The sequence below is a fragment of the Phalacrocorax carbo genome, chromosome 1, assembly GCF_963921805.1.
Source record: "Phalacrocorax carbo chromosome 1, bPhaCar2.1, whole genome shotgun sequence".
In the NCBI taxonomy this organism is placed as follows: Eukaryota; Metazoa; Chordata; class Aves; order Suliformes; family Phalacrocoracidae; genus Phalacrocorax; species Phalacrocorax carbo.
This window is the reverse complement of record NC_087513.1, coordinates 60,776,559-60,799,939: the sequence shown is the minus strand read 5'-3', so window position 1 is coordinate 60,799,939 and position 23,381 is coordinate 60,776,559. Positions and strand designations below refer to the sequence as shown.

General features: G+C 42.4%; 1 protein-coding gene across 1 annotated transcript in view; it reads right to left on the bottom strand.

The window, feature by feature from the left end:
- Positions 1 to 11,349: 11,349 nt before the first annotated feature.
- NUAK1 (NUAK family kinase 1) overlaps positions 11,350 to 23,381 on the bottom strand; it is a 49,536-nt gene continuing 37,504 nt past the window's right edge. Inside the window, exons 5-7 of the mRNA XM_064455914.1 lie at positions 16,937 to 17,056; positions 16,502 to 16,634; positions 11,350 to 15,442 (exon numbers count right to left, since the gene is read on the bottom strand). Of these exons, the coding sequence (XP_064311984.1) occupies positions 14,289 to 15,442; positions 16,502 to 16,634; positions 16,937 to 17,056 (1,407 nt within the window). The 3' untranslated portion in view covers positions 11,350 to 14,288. The remainder of the gene's footprint in view (positions 15,443 to 16,501; positions 16,635 to 16,936; positions 17,057 to 23,381) is intronic.

The window sequence follows — 23,381 nt, the reverse complement described above, 5'->3', positions numbered from 1 at the left end:
TTTAATGAGGTGTTGACTAATTCCCTCGGGAAACTTTTCTGCAGTCTGACAGATCTCATTGTTAGCATTCTACCCAGCCTAAATTTTGTTTTACCAGACTTCGTCTCAAATTATTTCCCTCTTTCCTTGGTGTATTTTGCATCTTTCAAATATTTGTAGGCAGTTATCATATCCCCTTTTTAGCTGTCTGTCAGCCAAGCTAAACATAATTAGCTTTTTTAATCTTCCTCCATAAATCCAGCTTGCTTTCTTGAAATCCAGTCCCCTTCTCCTACTTACGTGTCTTTCTGGTATGATGAAGCTACATATTTTGTGGTTGTTTTTCACACGCCATCACTGATAGCAGTAGAAAGAGGCATCAGAAAATCAGTAGATCAGCAGACCAGTAGATCAGGGACAGTTTCTATTCTAGGTTAATTTTTTGTTCTTTGTAATACAAACTTAGCTTTACAGTCAAATAATTTAGGGTTTCCTTTGAAAATTTTTATCAGTTACTATTTACAGAATTCAAACCCTGTGCAGTATTTTTAAAGCTAATTGCTGTAAGAGATTAATTAGGAATTTTGTGCACATTTTGTGGATAGACTCTGCAACAGTAGAGTGCTACTGGAAGATTAATTTACCTGTCATGAAAATTTGTTAACTGATGGGGGAAAATGATGGTTTTTTTCAAAAGCTATTCACAAAATATTATCCAGGACTGGTTTTTTTTTCCTTTGGCATGAGTGAAGCAAGTGCTCCAATGTCCCAGCACTCACTATCTGACCATTGGCTACAGAATGTCAAAACTTCATTTTTCAGATCTATGTAAATGAGAAGGAAGCATTTCCCAGCATATGCATCCCACAGGAGTAGATCGGAGTTTAACCAGAGAAACATTTTGCACACCTATTGATTCTGACCACAGGCAGTATCTACTTACTCATTCAGTCATTATTTAGTATATAGCCAGATCTTTGGGGAGTAAGGGGCAGGGGGTTAAGTGCACTCGATGGACATGCATTGAGTATTCATATTCTCCAACCATTTCTAAATTTCTCCTTGAGATCAAAAGACTTCAGGGACTTAATAATACTTTCCATTTCAGACATGTTCCAGAAGGACACTATCAAAATCCTAAAGAAATTTGTCCACATGGAGATTTTAAAGATGAACTACCTTCAGGACTTGGGCTGCTCAGTTCTCAAGGTGATTCTGAAAATCTCAGTTTCATGTATTAGTAATAAATGACTGAAACAATTTCCTAAGGAATGCAATTGATTCTTCATCCACTGGAATGCTTGTACCAAGGTTGGTTATTTTCGAAATGATAAACTGTAATTTAAACAGATGCAAGTCATGTCTGGTAAATCTCTATAACTTCTGTTTAGCAAAAGGGGCAGATTAGAAGCTAATCCTTTGTTTGCCCTTAAGCGTATACTAACAGCTTCTTCCTTCATTGTATGCATACAGATTTGTAGATTTTCACTTTGTCTCCCTCAAATACCATAGCTATGATAAAAAAGTGTAAAAAGGAATCTGAATAGTCAAAGGCCTTCAGTGTAAGTAGCAAATGAAGCAGGAAAATCCCCGCTGCAAGAAAATCCCCTGAAGCAGGGGTAGAAGCATGCTATGCTTGAGATAGGTGTCCTTCAATACTAATACCCTTCCTGAGAGCAGAAATCTTCGTTCTTCAGGCCTCTTATTTGCAAATTCCCAAGTCTCCTCTAAATACAGCTGCAGAATGAGTGATCACTGCGGCTGCTTGAAGTTTTTGAAATTTTGGAATTTAGGCAAAATGCTTTAATTACAATTTGAAGGAAAGCTGAAAAAAAGTATCATTTTTTCCAGTGGATTATATTGTTTTCACAACTTTTCCTATGAGAATGTGTCGGTACTGAAAAATCACTTAGACAGTAATCGTGTCATGCAGGTCTCCAGTTTCTTTGGTTTAGCTCACAATAAGCTCATAAGGAATACAAGTGTGGAAAAGTTGAGAGGAAGATCCAAGTCCAAGCAAAATCAAAAGAAAGGGAGCTGCTTTTGTTATTACTATAGCTCAAAATGTCCTGAACAGCAGATTTTTCTCACCAACAGAAGCAAAATCCTAGATGATTTTCATTTCTTTTCCTGACGATGGTACTTATTCTGCAAGATCTGCCCAATACCACTCGCCATAGTCATCGTGAAAGTGGAACAAAAGCCTGAACACCACCATGAGACATCTGGCATGAGTAATCATGACATCAGTCGGAGTTGTGCTCAGCTAAGGACTGTGGTATGAATGTGCATAAAAATTGCATAGCGCTGTACATGTTATTTTACCCCCACAAGGAGTTCACAACCTGCAATGTGCTCCACACCAGCAGCAATGATCAAAAGATATGGAAGCATGCACAGAAGATGCAGCCTACAGTTTTATTTCTTAGTTCATATTTTTTAAATAAAAATAGTATTATAACATTACTCATTTTTATGAATAGGAAGAAAGCTGGATGAACAGCCAGGAGCAGATGCTCAACTGAAAGAAATGCATCTGGATACAGGCAAGCTGGCCTCTCCATCTGCTTTAGCCAGCAGCGCAGAGGCTGCTAGCTCGGCAGGTTATTGCAGGTCTGAGGTGTCCCGGTGTGACTCTCGGTTCTGGCTCTGCAGCTCAGCAAACAAGATAGCCTTCATTCACCCTAACAGGGCTTCCCACCACAGAAACCAACGGCTGCTTCCCCACCCAGCCCCTCCTTCCCTCCTGTACTTGGCTATCTACTTTTAAAGTAAATTGCCTGCCCCAGCAAAAGGTGTAAATTAGCCCTGTCTTAGGGGAGCCAGTGAGAATGAACCATGGGATGTGATGCCCAGCTAAAAATCGGTCTCTGCTGTTGCCTGTGAAAACCCACAAATCAAATTAGCCTGGAAAAAATGGAGGAAAACACATTGTCCTGGTGCCCTCGCCCTCGATTAGCAATGAGCAGCAGTGGGACAAGCTCCAAGAAAAGAAAACCAAAACAAACAATAGTGGAAGTGGGATACGAAAACCCCCAAGGGGATCCCTGAAGTCATTCAGCTCGAGGTGTGTGTGGAGCAGAGCATATTCAGGAGGGATGATGCAGCAGGGATCTGGGAGGTTTCCTGGGCGTGATGGCACTTTTGGAGCAAGAAGGTCTGGGCTTGTGGTGGAGGCTGCTGCTGACATGCCTGGCATGTGCCTGTGCTGGGATGTGCTACGTGGCCTATGGGGTGACAAGGAAAGTCAGGATGGAAAGAGATGAAGAGAGACTCCCTGCAATATCCATTTGCTTTGAGCTCTGCCTTTGTCCCTTTTCTTTCCTTCAAAGACTGTTTACTTTACTTTGGCACTTAAAAAGAAATCAAGCAAGTTAAGGGCAAGCTTTATCGTTTCTATTGGGTTTTTTAAGCAGTTTAAACCACAGCCTAAGGAGACTATTTATGCTATCTGGGAAAGAAAAATCTGCATATAACCCCAGTCATTTTACACATAGGTAAGGATGACCTGTCCACTACAGCAGGGAAGATTTTATGGCCTACAAAATTAAAAAATGACAGGGTGTACTAGATGTACTAGATGTACTGAACAAACTCTTCAGCTTTTCTCTCCATCACTAAGCTTGCTGATTGAATCCTTCTGAATCCATAGTTATATAAAAGAAGATCAGGGCTGTCATTATAATCTTGCCAAAGGGTTCATTCTTTATGCAGTAACTCCTATAATGATCCTACCAGAAATGGGAAAATTTTCTTCTGGGGCAAAGGCATAGGATAGGCTTTTGAGGGGCTATCTGCAGAAAAAGGAAAAAAAATCACTGGGGTTTTTGCCAGTAACTTGAACAAGAGCAGAGCTAGGCTTATGCTGAATGTTTTTGAAAATCTCAGCTTTGATTTGCTAATGACCATTTGTATGATGGACTACTGCAAGCCATTTATCTGCAGAAATAAATACTCAAAATAGAAGAAAACAGGACATAGCCAGGCAAGCTGTGGTTTGTACCAAAGCTTCAGATTTGCTGAAAGACAGATATATAATATTCCTAAGGTTTTTTCTGGAAAACCACTACTGAAGAGTTTTTGCCAGCCTCTTCGCGTTCATGTCAAAAAATAATACTGAAAACTGACCTTTGGGGATTTTCCTGGATAACATTTCACTGTCAGATAGAAAGCCATACCCCTGAGTCAGCAAGGAACAAGCAGGCCTACCTTTAAACATGTGAAAGTTATTTATAGGAGTAGTTCAGTGAATCAGGCCTCATAAGAGAGAGATAAGGGGGAAGATTTAATAAAAAGACTAAACTACAGGAAATCCTGGCAGAGTTATATTGGAAAAGCCACATGTGTCCCCTCCCTGCCTTCCCTTTAAAATGAATGTGTTAGCTGTAGCAAAACTCTTTATAAAAGTGGTGGTGGCTTGCTGGAAGATGGACTTAATGTGGTTGCTGCCAACCTGGGGGTAGACTTACGTTAAGGTGGAGTATGAAATCCAAGCAAAGTCTCCGAATATCAATACAGAACAGATTACTGGAAGTCTTTCCTGTTCTAAGGGCAAGCTGGACTCATAATTTCCTGAATGCTGGCAAGCGCCAGTCAAAGAAGCAACCACCAAGATCTGCCAGGCAGATTGAGTGCCTACATTTGCTGTTTCCTTATAGGAACCACTCATTCCCTACAAAGCAAACCCTGCTAGGGTGTTTCAAGTGGGACACGCAAGAACCATGGTACCTAAAACTACTAGACATTTTATAAAACCCTAGCCTGAACCTACAATGAATTAGTCCAACACAAGAATAGTTATCTCTAACAAAAACTTGCCTGTTCCACTGAAAGACAATATCTGTAATCACTGGTAAGAAGACCACATTTGGTTAGTTTTTGTAATTCTTCCCCACCCCTCCAAGCAAGCTGAAATGACCTTCCAACAATAGTTTATTTCTTCTTGGCTTGATCTGAACAAAGGCTTTCTATTCACATGCATGTGAAAGAGAGTGGGGGTATTTTTGTGGTGAAAGATCAAATCTCTCTTTTGAACTTTGCAGTGCATAGGCTGATTGTAGCATCCCTGAGGCTTTCACTGTCCTTTCAGAAAACAGCAAACTAAATGTTTATTTGGAGTGTTTACCAGGACTGAGAAGTATATGTGGCAGGGCAGAGGACTAAATTAATCCAGAGTCTTCTGACGCTTCCAACACGTTTTCTACCAGTGAGCAGTTAGTCGGTATGGCCTCACAGTATTTCTGGGAATTTGTCACTAGATATGCAATGTTCAAACCAGGCTGTGGGGACAAGCTGTGGCTGGTCATAAGTCACAGAAATTTTGTTTCATTTCTCAGACTGACTTGGGCGTTGTTTTTGTAACTGGAGGACCTTGCTTCAAGGCTTCTTCAGAAGAAATGATGTAAATGAGGAAGACATATAAACTAGATGTGGAAATTCCTGTCTCAGCTGTACCAGCTTTGCCAGAAGAAAAGCCAGATAACTTTATGGTGGAAAGGCTACAGTTTTAATTACGGCTTAGTGAGTGTGTCTTCTCAAAAATGGATTTTCTGCTGTATGAAGCAATCAGGTTCTCTCACAACACGTGCAATTTTTTTTAAGTATTTTTAGAGGTTGCCTCTGTGGCAAGGGTGATTTTGCAGGTGTTGGGGGACATGCTTACATCAGAGGTGAAAATATGCAAATCTTCCTTTCTCTGCATGGCAGAACTTTAACAGAAGCTGTCCCTGATGGCCCCATTCAAGTACATTATAGGCTCTGTCTTTGTACCAGGGATCCCTGGAGGAGCTCTAAGAGCTCTCCCTCTGACTGTTATTAGGCAGGAGTCTATCTTCCATGCAATATTGCACTTCTGCTGCAAATGATGACAAGGTGCAAACTTGCAACTCTTGCAAGCAAACCTAACTGCTTGTACTTGCCATGGGAAGAGTATGAGGGAGGCTCCAGTAAATCTACTCCAGTTTTAGAATGGAACACCAGGAGGAAATGGATTTATCCACTTATCTCCAGTGCAAGAAAAGACTATCCCTCTGCTCTTTCACTGAGATGAAATGTAACCCCTACTCTGCCTCATTTTCTGTAAACATAATAGTTTTGTTTCTCCCAGAGTTACCTACCTAATTCTTTGCTAGATCAGGGCCTTAATTTGGAACTCTTAAAAAAACAGTATTTTGGCCCTGGTAAAAAGGAACTCTGATGGCCACTGCAGTTATTTCTTCATAGACTAGGTGACTGTTCATGTACTACCTATATGGGCTGTTTGTGCCTTCTCTATTAATGTCAAAGGATGGCAATTTCCATGCTCATCCAGACATGGATTGATCTGCACGCTATTGCCACTGATCTGGTGGGATACACTGGGTTAAGACCACTTTAGGAACCTGACCAACAGTACCACTTCACTTCCCTTAGGAGATGGCAGATTTCTCGAACTATAACACAAGCTCTGGGCTGTTCGGAGCTTTGCAAGTGTCTTGTTTGGAAGGGGCTGAGACTCCCTGTCCTGTAAGCAGTACTCCAAGTCACCCAATCCCAAGAAATTAAAAACACTTTGATTTCCTAAAAAACCTCACTACTAATGGTAAATCCTGTTTCAGCCGAAGAATTGTGCATTTTCCCCAAAATCTTGGAAGCAGGCACGTACTTACACAACACCCTGGTGTGTCAATGATTTGAAAGACCCCTGCCAGCTAAGGCAATGCTAAAGACTTCGAAGTTACTCGCTTGGAGTATCTCCATTTTGAAATGTCCAGCCTGAGGTCTAGTAAGCCTTATCCTTCTAAGCACCAAGTGACCACGGCTCAGGCTGAGGTCACGGGGAACAGAAGATGGCCATCACTTTCAAAAATTCAGGTGTAGGCAGCTCAAACTGGCATCTCAGAAACAGATATTTCTGAAACCACTTTCGAAAATTCAGAATTCTTCATAAGGAGAAATCAAATGGTGAGCAAGTGGGACCTGAAGCTATCCCCACTGAATCCAACCAGAATTTCACAGTTATATGAATTTATTTTTTAAGGCTGGATGCTTGTTGGGGTTGGGTCAACGTCAGTTTGCACTATTTGGGGATCTAGTACTCAACCATTACCCATTGCCTCGTTCCACTCTGACACAAATTTTTCCTGGGAGCACAAGGGGATTAACTACCTTGGGGTTTCTAAGGGCCAGAGCTGACAGAACATTCCTCGTGGCATTGAGCTGTATGGGAATTTAGCAAACCTCTCTTCTCAGGCAGCAGATCCCTTGTCTCAGGAAATCTTCTGATTAAACTGTCAAGCTCTGGGATGTGCAGCTAAAGAGAACAACAGAGTTTGAAGGAACATTTAAATAAATACTTTTGATAATTCCCAGTGCAGCTGGGATGATGACACACACACTGGTCCTAGCAAGCTCGCCTGACAGGCAGCTAGGGCTTTATGTGTAAATATAAACATATATTTACATATTTCCTAACATCTGTTATGCATTTGTTTTCGCTTCGGTTCTATTTAAAGTATGTCTTGTCCTATTATCTTTGAGGCTGAAATTTGGAGGGGTCTGTTAATAAACTCTCTATTCTGCAGAGCCCAAGACAAACTCTCCTTCCTCCCCAGCTTTTCAGCCTGTTCTTCTACAGCTGTTCCTTGCTTGTATTTCTAAGTGCAATAGTATCTCTCCAGCCTATGAAAGGAGCACAGTTTTCTAAGTGGATTCCTGCTGGGTACGGTATAATCTCACCACCATCTTCCAGGGATTTATATTCGGTTGGTCTAACCCATTTGTCCTGGCAGCCCAGCCTTTTAATTGTTCCTCAGCATGGTGTCTCTTTCAGAGAACACCCTGCTATTAGCTCAAGGTCCCGTCTGCTGTTTCTGCATCCACTGAAGAAAAGTTACCTGACGCAAAGCACCAGAGCTGGAGCCGCTGCTGCAGAACAGGACTGTGCCTTTGGCCGGCGATCCAAACTGCCTCCAAAGCAGAGGCGATGCCAAGGCCAGGGTTAGTGCTGCAAAAGCACCTCATGAGCAAAGTTCAACCCACTGTCCTGACAGGCTATTACGCAGTCTATGAAGCAAAACTGAACAGGACGGCAAATGAGATTTGGACTACACAAGAGAGTGAGGGACATTATTTGTGTTAAATAAATAGGATAAAGTGAAAGGGGAAAGGGCAAAAAGGAAAACGTCAAGGCGGGTCGACGCCAACATTTTCACATGGTCTCTGACAGCAAAGGCTTCAGTGGTGGGTGTGCATTGTGAGACAGCTCAGGCCCGAGTTTCCAGAGACGCTCAGCGTCAAAAAACCCTGAGCTTGCACCAGCAGTAGAGGTGCTTTGCTGAATGAGGAAGTAGGGTGACGTCCTGACCTGCAAGTGCACCCATGGCCACCACCCACAGCTGATTTCCTTATTTTGGTGGCAGTCACCTATCTAACCCCTTGATGGCCCTGGGCTTGGTGCCCTTCTCTGCGTGAGCTCTAAGCCCAGCACATGAGTTGGGACGAGGAGCCTTCTGGTGGTGCATAAAACTGTCTTGTAAAATGCTTTTCCAAGTAACAATTAATCATCGGTGCAAATATATGTAATGTCCTTAAAAGTGCAGTGTTCTGTATGGCCAGATGATATGCAAACCAAAGGTTTTTCTGCACTGATGAAATTCCAGGAAATATGGGATGGGGGATAAGGGCTAGAGAGAGACAGCCAGAAACAAAATGCTCAGATCATCTATCCAAAAACGTTGCTTCTCCAGCCAAATTACTCAGTCTTTTATGAGAAAGATGTCTTGGTTTGGCAAGGAGGAAAAGACAGCTCCACCAGACAAGAATGAAAAAAAAAAAAAAAAGCCCTAGTTGAATACTAAATACCATTAATCCAGGGGAAACATGACTTGTTCTCTTCTGTGGTAAAACTTTCAGTTGAAACCCTGAAACCAGTAACCCTGGGACAGGTACTGGGGAGCCTGGGCTGATGCTAGCAAACACTGGAGTTTCTATTGGCTCAATAAAAGCATTCCTGTAGGTTTGCCTCCAGAAGCATCTCATTAAAATGAGATGTGAAACACCAAGATAAATGTTTAACTAAACTGATAAGCTTCTCATATACACCAAATTTACATGAGTATTGGACTTACCCCTTCATTGGACTCGTTATGACTTACCCTGTAGCTATAACTGAGGCTCTGGTGTTGCAAAGTTTATTACACATGCTTATGGATTCCTTAGCAAATTTATCTGTGTATACATTTGTCTGCAATAACTAAAAATGCCATCTATTCACCTCAGTTTAGTGCCTTACTTTCACAGTCCCTGAAGTCTCTAATGGAGACCAGCCTCTTCTGCGAGAAGAGACACAGCTACAAATCAAATGCAAACTTCTACGGCTAGAAACTGTGCTTTATCACTTTGCTCTGAATTTTGCTTCTTTTGCCAGCACTACGGGATGGCTGTGGGCACCACCGCAGAGGCTGTGACAACACTGGAAGAGAGCTGCTGTGTCGGCACAAGTCCTTTCTCTCTGCACCAGTGATTTGGGGCTGGTGAGCTCTGAGGAGCGGAGTCAGGCTGTCCTGCAAGTTTTTGTGCTGGCTTCCAAGTGCTCTTCTGATACCTGGAAGCATCACTCAGCATCAGGCAGTGCCGCTCATGTGAGCTGGCCCCTGGACAAGCCTACCACTGAAGTGAGAGGGATCCCCAACATTATCATGTGATTCACATCCACAGGCTTCGCAGGATCAGAAATAGAGATTATCAATGAAGTAAAGAAAGGGTTATAATGGACAAGACCATTTGTGGCTGTATAAAAAAAACACTACAGCTTTTGTCTCTCAGTTGTGTAGCTCCCAAGGCTCCTGTCCTGCTTCCTTGCTCCTGTCCTGCCCAATCCATAAAAATTTCAACGAAACCCAAGAAACACTGGAATCCCCATGAGGCAAGCATAAAGAAGATCAAGTCTGGCTATAGACTTACTATGTAACTTCAGCTAAGGCATATCACTGTACACTTATCTCCTTTAATAAATAGGAAAAATAGACACCCACCTCCCACCCCACCCCAGAAGTGCATGCTCTCATAGCTGTACAAACATGTACATAACTACTCCTCAGTGCTTGCCACATACACACACCATATCCAGCCATCCAGAACTTACTTTCTAAAAGTCGTTTTTAAAACAAAACTAATGGTTTGCCCTCAACTTCATTTTCCTAGTGTGTTAGAAAAAATTCATAATTGCTATTACAGAAGAGACTTGCATTACATTTTCCACCACCCAGCACCCACACATTTAGACCTTATTCACCTCAGATACAAGAACACGTGTGCTGACTTTGAATATATACCTTACAATTTCTGACTGAATTAGCACAGAGCAGCTAACCGTTCCCTTTGTTATGTATTAATGGCTGTTTGCCCTTCTGCATTGTTGGCTTTTTCCCTTTTTTCCCACTGGTTGTTAAGTGGTGATATGAATAAATCCAGCACCTACAGCCATGGCTTCTTGCTTTAAAAAGCTCAAGAGAGAAAATGCGTTAGAAAAATGAAAGCATTTTTTGCATGATATCCAAACGCTGGATCTTAATCCAAACCGCCTGTAATTTAAAAAGCAGAATATACACCACAGGTATCTTGGCTGGCTGCATCAAGGGTGAAGTTTAATGGTGTCTTGCTCAGAGCCAATGTTAGGACATCGCCAACCATTTCCTTTATTTCAACAAGTCCCCAGCACACACAGCATACCTAACACCCAGTTTCCCTTATGATGCCCACCCGCTTTCCAAGAAAAACAATCTAAAACCTTCTGGTTATCAAGGGGACTCCAAAAAATGAACACTGACTCCCTTTTTCCCCTCTCACCAGCTGATTATACTGACTGCTCAAAGACATCTGACTGAAACTATCCCATATTTGACAGCAGCGGATGGCCACCAGTCTTTTTTGCCCAAACAACCCCTAGATTATACAAACAGGAACATTAAAATTGTTAATAAACTGTCCTTCTCCCTGTCAGAGAAGGGAATGGGCCGTGACCATCTGTGGGCTACAAAGGAGTTGTGCCATGTTTGGTCAGCCAGCCTGCTCCATATCACCTGCAGCACACCCGGTCCACAAACCTCATTCACCTCCAGTAGGGAAACCCCAGTCAGCTCTTCTTCTCCATCGAACATTTCTGTAGCTAAAAGCTCTGGGTATTTTGCAGTGCCAAACGCTTCGTAGCACGGGAGTCTCTGTGGCCACCCACATTATATTCAAATGCACAAACAAGCCAAGAAGCTTTGCATAAACAACTTGGTACAATGTGCTGAGACGCTGCTGTATTTCCGCATGACAAGTTCATTACCATTTGGCCTTGGCTTATGCTGATGTACAGTGAAAAAGAAAAGGGAGAGAAAGAGACTCTTCACAGTTACATTAATTTCATTTTATTTAATAAAAAACAGTATCAGATTAAAAATACAAACACTTTGGGTGATTATCCAGCGTTTTCCCCTGTGTGCCTCATAGAGCTCAAACCAACCAAGGATTGGGAGAAAAAAAAAAACAAAAAATAACCCAAAAATAACACCAAACAATTTTGGCTGGAGCTGTAAAATAATGTTGCACCAATTAAATTACACCAAATATATTATTATACCTTTGAAATGGCTTTCAGACCAATAAATAAAAAAAAGACAAATTCAAATAAAAAAAGTCAACTTTGTATTACAAAAAAATTAAATAAAAATCACAACACTAATAATAACAATGTGCAGTCAAGTTTTTTTTTTTCTTCTCTTCTAGGAATGATAACATGCCAGTAAACATGTAACATGCCAGTAACATGCCAGTAAATCCCTACATAACATTTCCAGTTTGGCAGCAAGCAGTCACTCACTCATTCACATTTGCACACAAGGAGGCAGGCCTGGGCAAAAGCCTCAGGAGACACGAGCGTTCAGGGTGCTCCTCACTTCCCTGCCATGGCCAGCTGAGTTCCCTTCGCTTTGGCCTGAAACCTCTATAAAGCCATTCAAGGTTTAGCACCAGGTCTGCAGGGAAGGTGTCAATCAGCGTAAACCCACTGGCATGATGCTCTGTCATGTCAATGGGACAGCGCTGATTCACACCAGCTGAGGATCTGGCTCATGCTCCCGGGCACGAGTTAAAAGCCGCGGCTGCAAAGCACATCCTTGTTTCTGAAGGGCCATGGAGATGATGTTGAGTTGTTTCAAAATGCGCCACAGCAAACTTTTTAACTAAATACACTGCAAAGTGGGGTGTTGATTTCAGATGGGCTAAAAGAGCACATGCAGGGCCTGTGAGAAGATGGGACATCTGAATATCATAGAGAGAGGAACATATCTGTTGAGAAATGACCTGCAGTTGCCCTTCCTGAGCGAATGGACAGTGAGCCAAATTGCACTTGACCACCTGAGAGTACGCCTCTCATAGATTTCTTGGTATTGATGCCATTTATTTCAGGGCCAAATTTGGTCCAGTGTTTCACAATAAGTAAAGGTTCTCCATAGAAACAGATTAACCGATTTAGGAAATTCAAGCCATTCATCTTTATGCTAGGCAGCTGATTTTTAGGAGGAACCGGCAGACTCTTAAGTACCATGATACACTAAATAAGGAATCTGCAAGTGAAAAAGCTCCCTGCCCCAGACACCAGCGATTTATGGGGTTATCTCTGATTCCCAGGGCATCCCCAGAGGAACTCTGTTCTGTTTCTTGCACTATCTCTAGGATGTTGGACACAGTGGGCCAAATTCTGCTTTCAGTTCCAGTTACAGGGTAGGAGTGAGAACGGAGCTTGCCCCATGCTCCTCTGCTCTGGATATGAGTGTAGACGTAAGTTTTGCAGCTGTGGATCATTTGACATCATAGGCTGAAACCTGCCACTTACTCGCAACACTGCACCTGCAAGAAAGCCAGGGGTTATGTGCTCACGGAAATGAGACTGAAATGGGCCTTAAGATTCCAGTTTGCCCAGGCCTGACAAACACACAGTGCCTTTCTGACATAGGCTTACATTCAGGTAATCCAGTAGACCCATGTGGTACCTTTACGGGAGTTGAAGCCTTCAGTCTGGGTATTTAGATATGTCTGAGAACACAAACACACACATATCCTTCTTGGTTTTTTCAAATTGATGTCATTGCACACACAGTACCAGTGACACTATAGAGGCCCACATTTTTATGCTAACTCTGTTATCAAATCTACCATTACAATTTCATCATTCAATTCTTTCTGCTCCATTACTACCTACTTAGAAACATTTTCATTTGGAGAAAGGCAACTTCCCACTAACTTTCTGACCTCTATCCATTTCCTACATGCTACAACCTTTTCCTTACCTAACATTCTGGTCGCAAACTACCTGTCCCCCTCAAATACTACAAGCTAACAGCAAGGTGGCACCATTTGCTGACAGCAACTGAACTCTGGATTGGAGGGTCAGTTAACCTTTGAGACCCTTTGTTAGATCTGTCTTTGTCTGGGCATTCATCTGGCTGGCCATTTTGAAAGAGTCACAAATTGAACACTTGGGTTGAAATGCCTTAAAAGGTCATTTAGCTGTTGATAACGTCTATTGCTTCCAGTTCCCACTACTGTTTCTGTGACTGGCTTTGCTGGTAGGAGTGGTAGTTGGAAATTATTTTAGGGCCTCCTGCTCACCAAAGAACAATGGCTGTGGGAGGGCCAGGTCTGAATGCCTGCTCACTGCTTGTCCGCATACGCCTCGTGAGGTTATTCTGGGATGAGCCTCTCAAATTATCTGTCCCAGAACACGTTCAGAACCTCTCAGGTCACCCTGGTGGAAGGGACCATGGTGACCACCTAGCCTGACCTCCTGCATAATGCAAGCCAAAGATTTCCAATGTGCAATGACTGTATCCAGATGAATAACTTCAGGGGGAAATAAAGGCTCTCTTTCTAAAAGACATCCAAATTTGACTTGAAGAATTAAGCTCATCTCTTGATAAAGCTAATCCAATATTAATCACAAACCTCTCAAAATGTGTGACCCTCACTTCCAGTTTTAATTCTGTCTAGCTTTGACTTTGAGCCATCAAATCTTGATGCTTTTGCCTGCTAGATCCTGATGTGCTTTCATCACATATAAAAAGACCAAAGGTTTTTCTCTGGTCAGGTAGGTAATATTTTGAGGACACAAAATTAAAGAAGTGTGAGATCGCTTTGGGGCTACTTCACTAGGAGTTCAGCTAAGTAGGTACCAGTCAGGTCCTTTGAAGCAAAACCTACCATTGTCAGCAAATCAGTGACCTGGCTTACTCCATCATAAAGGTACACAGAAAAACTTCCTTCCCTCCTTTTCCATCTTCCCTCTGCTAGTTGAGCTTGTTACAGATCTCTAGGGCTTTCTTGTAGACCTGAGTCACATCATCCATGTCTGTGAGAAGGGAAAAACTGCTGTCCCCCAGACGGTTGCGATAACGTTTTAGATACTGTGGCCGTGGGCGGTTCTGAAGTCCTTCGAAGTCTTGGATCTGGAGGAAATTTTCAGCAGAGACACAGCTCCGTATCCTCTGTCTGTTTGGCCTGTTCTCTTGCAAATCCAGCAAATCAAAGGAGTCACTGGACAAAATACTGTCATCACTAATCACGCTGGAAGGACGACTGTAACTTCGAGGTAATGCATCCCCAGGCAGGACCACTTCTTCCATGGCCTCCAGCGTTGGTGTGTCAGGGCTAATCAAAGCAGATTCAGTGCTGCTGGTAGAATACTTGCTGTTATGTTTCAAGATGCCCTTACGCCTGCAGGAATGGCTGTAAGACCCATTTCTGGATGGCTCTGACACCCCTGGAGAAGTGTCACTGTTTACTGTCTCATCATTATTGTCCAATAGTTCAGAAGATTCACTTCGTTCAGGAGAGGAGTAATAGCCGGACTCCCTCTGCTGAGTCTTCTTTAAGATTCCTTTTTTTGGCATTAGTGAAGACTGCTTAGTGCCATATTTGCCTGCTACCTCCCCCTCCACAACACTTTTAATGGCTACACCAGTCCTACACAATTCTTGCTCCAGCTTAAATGCAGAAGGTAACACTGGGCTGACCACGCCTTCAATGAAACCTGCACTGTGAGATCTATGTTCACTGTTGCTCCTTTTCTTCAGGATGCCTTTGGGTCTCTTGGAGGTGGGTTTGGATGCATTTTCAGCTCCTCCTTCCTGGATGGACTGTGCAATGTCATTTTCCTTTTTGGATTTTTTCAGAGACCTTTGTCTCTCTAGTGTGACTTCAGGACCTTTGGGCTTAGAAAGGCACTTCATTTTGGTATCAGTCTCTGGTTGGAGGCCAGTAGAACGGTGATGCCAATCAATGAACCTTGCCAGCAACGGGGACTCAGAGTCCCTCATGGCATCACAGTCACAAACACTACTCTTGTAGCCCCAGTTAACCCACCAGTGGTTGGCAATGTCTTCAATGGTTGCTCGGCGTTCAGGGTTCACCATCAGCATCCATCTGATAAGACCACGAGCATCTATGGACAACAAATGGAATATAAAATACTTAGAATATGGACACGCTTAGGTTTGTCAGTTTAAAATGGAAGTGTGAAGCCAATCAAATGAGCAAAAATAATGCTTCTTAGAACAGAAGCGAAAGCGGGAAAGGCTTTGGCCATCAGTCAATGTTGGAAAATGCATTTGAGTACTACTTCTTATCAGAAGAATATGATTCACCTGGGAAATGTACGCTGGGTTATCAAAGAAATTAATATTTGTACTGCGTCAGTGATTAGTTCCATATTATTGAAGGAAGTTACCAACCTATCAACTGTAATAATTACAAGACTTAGAGGAAAACAAAGGGGAATTTTGATATTTTAAATTATCTACATGATTTTTTATTTACTTTTTCCATGAACAGTGTAGTCTTCTGTATATTTTAAAGGTATGTTTTCATCAAGAGAGCAAAAAAGGCAGAAAATTGAAAGGGATGGCAAACAAGTGATACAAGATAAACATTCATTTAAATGTATGTTTAAGGCTGGAAGGAGTCATTATAATCAATGACCCGGACTTAGCTGATGCTTTTCTGTCAGGTGACTGCTTAATGTGTTACCCTCTGAGAAGAAGTAAATGTGAACATAGTGGCATTAATTCAGATTTTGGCCTGCCTTCTTGGATAAGAGACTGAGTCGCTCTGACCATTCATCTTCTCTCTGCTTGTGATATACCACAGTGTAGCTAGAGGACCGATCTGTACCAGTATCTTGTATCAGTTTACACCTTGTCTGAACAATTCCACTTGCAATAGCTAACAGACCTTCCACTGTCATAGATCTAGTTAAGAGAGCCCATTACAGCTTCCCCAAGGCAATAAAATCTATCTGCTATAAAACTTTAATTTCAAAAGGGCTTTTGGTAAATGCTGTACCCAGATGGGAACTGATAGCCGATATAGTCAGTAGGGGAATGAGATATTTCTTTTCTTCAGCATTCTACTGTGACACCAAAACATGTTGGAAGGGGCTGGGCAAACCCTCCATTATTAAATCCTGTCAGCTCAATACATTGCCCTCACTCCTTTTTTATACCTGAGGTCTGTGTTGGCTCACGATATTCTCCACTGCTGATCTGCCTGATGAGATTTTTGTGATCAAAGCCATCAAAGGGCATCGTTCCATAAACCAGAGTGTAAAGCAATACGCCAAGGGCCCAGCTGTCAACCTGAAATACAGAGATAATGCGTGTGAAGCCCAGGAAAGCTGATCCCCACCCTTCTCCCTGCCATTAGCACCACAAGAGCAGCATCACATCCAGCTGCGCCTACTGATGGGCAAACCAGTATCTAACATCTGATTAACCATAGGCAAAGCCAATGACAGCAAACGAAGCATCCTGAGAACTTTCAATACAGGAGAGACCAAGCGAACCCACATGTGCAATAACACTAGCATTAAGACTTACCCTTGAGAACATTATCATCAAAGGCATGCCCATACCACCACAAAAAAGCTGACCCTTCTTACCTCTGGGCCCCTGTAAGGTCGTCCATTAACTATTTCAGGGGAAGCATACAGTGGGCTCCCGCAAAAAGTCTGCAGAAACTTGTCTTTGTGATACAGGTTGGAGAGTCCAAAATCAGCAATCTGCAAATAGAATTGCACACGGCATCTGTAGTATTACCAATAACTTAATGCAACAAAAAATCCTTTATCAGGAAAGACTTAGCTACACTTGACCCCGCTGTAGGCCAGGGATCTTGACATGGATAATCTCTCAAGTTGCCCGGCCAACCCATTATTCTATGATTTTTTGACTTTTCTCTCTAAAGATCCTCCAGAGAAGGAGATGGGTCCCAAGGTTACATCCTCCAGATTAAGAACAAGGACACTTTGGTTCCACTCACAGATAGGTCATTGACTGGCTGCAGAACCATCAGTCAGTAATTCTTTGCAGAATTGCATATGCTTGCAAAGACAATCTCGTACTGGGACGCACTGGGCCTGCTGTCCACTGATTGCTCCTCATCTTGTATAATCATTAATACCAAAGGAAAGCAAGCAGAAAGTACTGCACTTCTTATTGCGCACATTCAAGCCAAAAGGCAAGACCTTTAAATCCAACAGGAGGAGTGAGGCAGGAGTGTCACAGGAAAATGAGCATTACAGAAGGAAGTGATTTTTGAAATCCATCTGGAACCTAGCTATGCTTGAAGGAGGGGGAAAGTGAGGCACTCGCTAACTCTTCCAGATTCAGGGACTCCAGCTGAGGTATCTGAGCTGTTGAGCACACGAGACGTCTATCATGAGATAATAAACACAAGTCTGGTTCCTAACTGGAAACAACGGCCCAAATCTGGCTTTCCCAATGCAAACAAAACTTCCCTTGAGACTGTTGGGAATTTTGCCCATGTAGGAATTGCAGGATCAGGTCCAAATATTTTGTTTACTTCAATTCTCTGTTCTTGTTCTTACAAAACAAAAGCTGAGGATAGCAACACTAAATACTCCCACAACCTTTGCATTTCCTTTGTTTCTCTAGCACAAGGCAACACATCTCATTTTTTATCTTGTTTAAAACTGAAAAGCTTCTGTTTCCCAGAGGTACTTTTTATTACTGCCCACTATTGGCATAAGGCATACATAAAAGACACAAAGGACAGGCATAAAAAAAGGTATTATATTTATAAGAGACAGGAGTTTTCTCTGGGTTTTCTTCACCTTATTTGTGTCTTTTCGACCAGAAAGAAATTCAACCCCAGGAATTTTCACTAGAGAAAATTCAAGAAAACAAAAACTGAATGGAAAAGAAAAGGATTTACCAGCAGCATCATTCACTCTTGGATTTCTAATATGCGTATCATCAGTGCCTCTAATACCTCTTTAATTGCAATGTCTAGTAAACTCTTGGGAGACATAAAGTCTTTGTCTCTACTATCTAAACTCCTACAGCTACACCTAAAAATGTCACAGTCGAGACCAAAATGAACAAAGTTGGTGAATTACAGACAGACGTTCCCAATTTTTTTTTCTTTACCCCAAAATAGAAATATATACACACACTTTATCTAAAACTAGATATAGATATTGATATATAGATACATTTAGGTTATAAATAAAAACTTTTTAAAAAAATACCATTTTCACAAAATTTTAGAAGTCACAAAGCAAATATGAGATTTCACGCTCCACCCTCTCCTATTTTGACGTTCTGCTTGTGCAGGTGTTCTACTGACAATTTGGACTCATAATATTCTGCTCAAAGAGCAGCTGATTCCTGTTCATTAATGTTAATTCATCTCACCCCGTCCATTCACAGTTTGAATTCGCTCAGTCCCCCAAACAGCGTATCATCAACCCACAGCAGAAAATTCAGCCCTTAAATAAACGTGGTTTGTAAAATCTTCATTGTATGGCTGGAATGTCATTGAAAACAGCTGGTGTACAAATGCAGTCTGCAAACATATTCTCATGGCTCAGATTGCACTTAATTGCCCTGAATTCCACTTTCTTATCAAGTCACCCTGCCTGGCTTGCAGGAAGTTGGTTTTAAGCCTTATGAAGTGTACCCTGTCAATCAGGGGAAGAATAGGACCATTTCAGTGCTAAAACTTCGTGCTGGTCATTGAGTTTTATTTTAGTTCAGGATGCAGCTAAGACAAGGACAAACACTGCACAGTGTGATTCCTTAAGAAAATACATTCCCTTAACACTATGGAATGTATAAAATGCATGTGGATGTGCATGAATATATATATAGGGATACACATACCATTGTTCACACTAAGAAACTCTCAGGCTTGGGCATTCATGTTTTCATTTTGACCATTCAGGAAAAGAGTATTTATGTTACAGTCCACTCCCATACTCACAGACTGATGTTTATCAGCTTTTCCCATTAAAACTGTCATGCCCCCCCAAAACAAGATTAATAGAAGCCAACATTACTTCATGTTCTTGGCACTTAAATGGAACTAAGGCATCAAGTCAAAAAAACTTCCTAAATTGGGAGGAGTGGGGAAGTGGACTTTTATTCCCCTCACTTCAGGAGGTGTGTTTCATATTTACTGTTAGCTATGATAAACCAGATGTAATTTATTGTTTAAGTGTGGACTATAAATTCCATGACGTTCGCACTCATGGAAATTGTCAGTTCTGCCCCACTTAAAAATCTACCCCTCTGTACTCTAGACAGAGAAATAATTATGCCTCTTAAAGCAAATGAAACATATGTGCAGTGGGTGAGACTTCCAGCAAGGTAAATCCCAATTACATACACTTACTCTGTATATATGAAACCCTCATGGGTTTTTAGTGGTTAGTCTGATTGGTGTCCCCTTACTGGCCCAAGAGAAAGTGCAGTTAGGATTACGTTACTATTATACTTGCATTTTCTCTCCTTCTATCATTTTGGGATTGATCATACAGTTTACGTCAACCTCTGCTAGACATCTCTTTTAGGTGCAATTCCCAGGCCAGGAGCCACCACAGCCCTTCTGTGAACAAGGAGGCCCCCTCCATCATACCAGGCTGCATGACACGGGTGTCCCTGGGTGTAAGCTGTGGCACAGGGCAAGGACATGGTATTTGCATAGGCCAGCAAAAGGCACTAATTCCCTGGCTGCCGCACTGGGCAGCAGTTTCTCTCCACCTCCCTGCATGCAGTTTTGGGGATTTCAGCACTGGGAAGAGCTGCAGTGCTTGGGCACATGTGGTCTTCATCAGGCCAAACTGCAGGAGCTATGGGAGGCAGCTACACCCTCACCCTGCTACTAGTTCTTCTAGTAAATTCGTGCTTACAGTGGACCAAAAACTAGCATCCTCGGTTCTTTTAAAACTAATGAAGAGAAGAAGGCACCACCAGAACACGTTTTTGAAGACCACCACAGGCAGACACCTAAAGCCGTCATGAATCTCTTCCCATAAAGAGCTTTCTAACTCATCAACTCAGGGCAGCTTTCAGTGCCTTGGGGTTGCCTCAGCCCTGCTGCCTGTCTGACCCTGCTCACCTCCAGCTGTGTTAAGATTATGAATGATGATAACGTCTTGATGGGATGAAAATGCCAGTGAGAGGCTGCTCTGCTGCTGCACAGTGGGAGCAGCAGCCGTATCCACCCCTGGGAACCTGGGGCAAGCAGAGGGGGCACCTCCAAGTTACCCAGAGCTGGAGGGTGAAAGGCAGCAAGTGCGGGCAGCTGAAAGGAGAACAGAGTAAATTTTAAGGTCAGCTGTGCTGTTAGCAGCTGGCACGTGAATGTGAGTAAGGAGAGGCTTGTACATTCTGCAGAAACCCTGATTTTATCACTGCATTATTTCTTTAAAGAATATGGCACCATGAACAAGGTAAAAAAGCAAATAACATTTTTCCACCCTGGGAGGCTGCAGCGCCTTTGTGAGGTTTAGCTCTAGGGTTGTGCCCCACTGTTGACCTCCGCAGACAGGCTAGCTCCCACAAGAAACATTCACACTTGGGGTTTCTGCTAGATAGTTGGGTGCATATCTGGGGAGCAAGGCAAGGTACTGTTTGATTAATTGGCTGGATGAACTTCTTGTACCCCATAGATCTGCATGCATGTTCAGTATCAACAAGTGTTTAAAACTAATTTTATTCGCTTGTGTTTGTTGCATTTACATGTTTCAAGTAATAGTTTGCAGGAAATACTATTGCATACACCAAATCCCTGAAAAATATAATTATATACCACAGATCAAATCACTTTCTTCCCCTAATCACCCTCTACCTCTAGCCTGTGGACCTGCAGAACTCTTCAAAACATGTCATTTTTTTGACAGTTTTCAGACACTGGTGTTTCCTAGTTGCTCCAACACAGGACTCTGTTTCCAGAGACTTTTCCTCACTGTTGTAACTCTTAAAAAAAAAAAAAAAGCCAATTACGGATACATATGCTGCTTCATGACCTTCATTTAATTAGCTAAAATTTAAGAATGGTTTCCAAGTTAGTGTGGTATCATGTAAAATGGCTTGGGGCCCTTTTAGGTCAGATAATAATTTCTAATGGATTACTTGTCCTCTTTATTTCCTGTTATAAACGTATTGCTTAAGTTGCTATACATGGATCTATTTTTACAATATCTTATTTTTACTTCACATTACTGTGACACGTCTGTGTATATCATAATGTATAGATCACTGGCTTCTTCGGAACCATGTATTTAATTACACGTTGCACCCAAGAACAAAGGATTTCCTTTCATTTTCTCATTCTTCAAATCAAACTGCCAATTTTGTAAGTGGTTTGTAATCCACTGAATGAAATATAAATACTGGGAAAGTACAGATGAGACTATCACTCCATTTCTAGAAAATGCCTTCCACTGCATATTTGAAGCCATCAATCAGTACCAAACCCCAAACTGAATATTTCTCTTTTTCTGCCTGAATAAACCATATATAAATACTCTCAGAATGAGGACCTGATAACTTTACTCCTAATAAATAATTTACAGCTCCATATGTGTTTCCTTGCCAACGGTTACTGTTTAGCAAAACAAAGAAAAAGGGGAAAGTAAAATTCTGTGCAAGTAACATAGAAACCACAGTAACATATTCAAAGCTTCAGCATCAGGGAAATAGTGGCAGTGTGCTTAACATCAAGTATTCAAAGCCAATCTTAGTCACCAGGTGTAAAAAAAAGAGAGTGGGGAGAAAAAGGAAAACAATACAAAAAGAAATCTCTTGAAGTAAGTCAAATACAAACACTACTGATAGTGAGATGTAGAAAATTTAAACTGCTTCCCAAGCTCAATCTATATTTTAGCTTCATTTTCACCCCTTGCAGAAATAGTTACCAGGGGACAACAAGGGCGTTTGCAGCCACCTACCCACGCTGTGGCAGCCTTGCCCACTCAGAGATGTGCCTTATGGCTTGCAGAGAAGTAACTGAGGAGAGGATGGAAATATGCAAAATACCTACACGGCAGCTTAAACACAGCCCAGTTCAGAAAAGAGCAGCCTTCAAGAAAGACGTCAAAATGATTGGGAGGGATGTGGGGAGTTGCAGCTACCCAAATTTCTCCCACAGCAGTGCCACTCGCTACGGCAGCTGAAATGCCTCTGTGGTTCTGAAGCCCCTGGGTCACCTCCATGGTCTGGTGGTGAACACAACACTACCCGTCCCTGCCCCATCCTCCCGCTCTCCCCACAGGACGGTTAGACTCTCATAAAGAAGAGAGGGGAGGGAGCGCAGCCTTCTGACAAAGCACAGCTCCCCAGAGGCTTGGGGAAGTGATTGGTTTTGCATATGAGGACCACAGTGCAGAGATCCAGGCCACCGCAGCTAGCAAATTCCCCAAATTCCTCTTTTCTCTCAAGAATTCTCTGATTAGCTGGGAAGATGGTTTGGCATGTAATGCGGAAAGAAAGGTCATCCTGCCTGCGGAAGCCTGTTTCGTATACAATGTCCTAGAAAGGCTACTTTTTGTTTTCAGCGCTGCTGAGAACAGCTTGAGCTGCTGCAGCCAGTGTCCCTGTAGGAACAGGAGTGGTGAGGTTCGCTCTAACACTGTATGTTAACAGCAAAACATCCAAGTATTGCATTGGATGGGCCTTCTCTAAAAGCCTATTTTTAGAAGCCACATATTTATGTGCCTTTGATCCACTAGTTGATCCAAGTTAGCTTCTGTCATCAGCATTACACAGATGGCAGCTACCATATGTTACTTTCCATTTCCATTGCACATCAGCTTAAAATGAAGACAATCTCTCCAGCATGCAGCGCCGAAGGCAGTGCGTGCAGCCCTATGGCTTTCAGTGGAGTCAAAATGAAGATCCAGGCTATTTAGATACTTGGCTACACAGGGAGTTCCTCCTTTTGCTTTGCTAATTAAGCAAGGATGCCCAAGCATCAGCAGAAACTCTTTGGCATCCCTCCCTCTATTTGCCCTTAGATGAGCGCACCCAGCCACCCTCACATCCAGCTACCCAGGGAGGAACAAAGCTGAAAGTGAAACA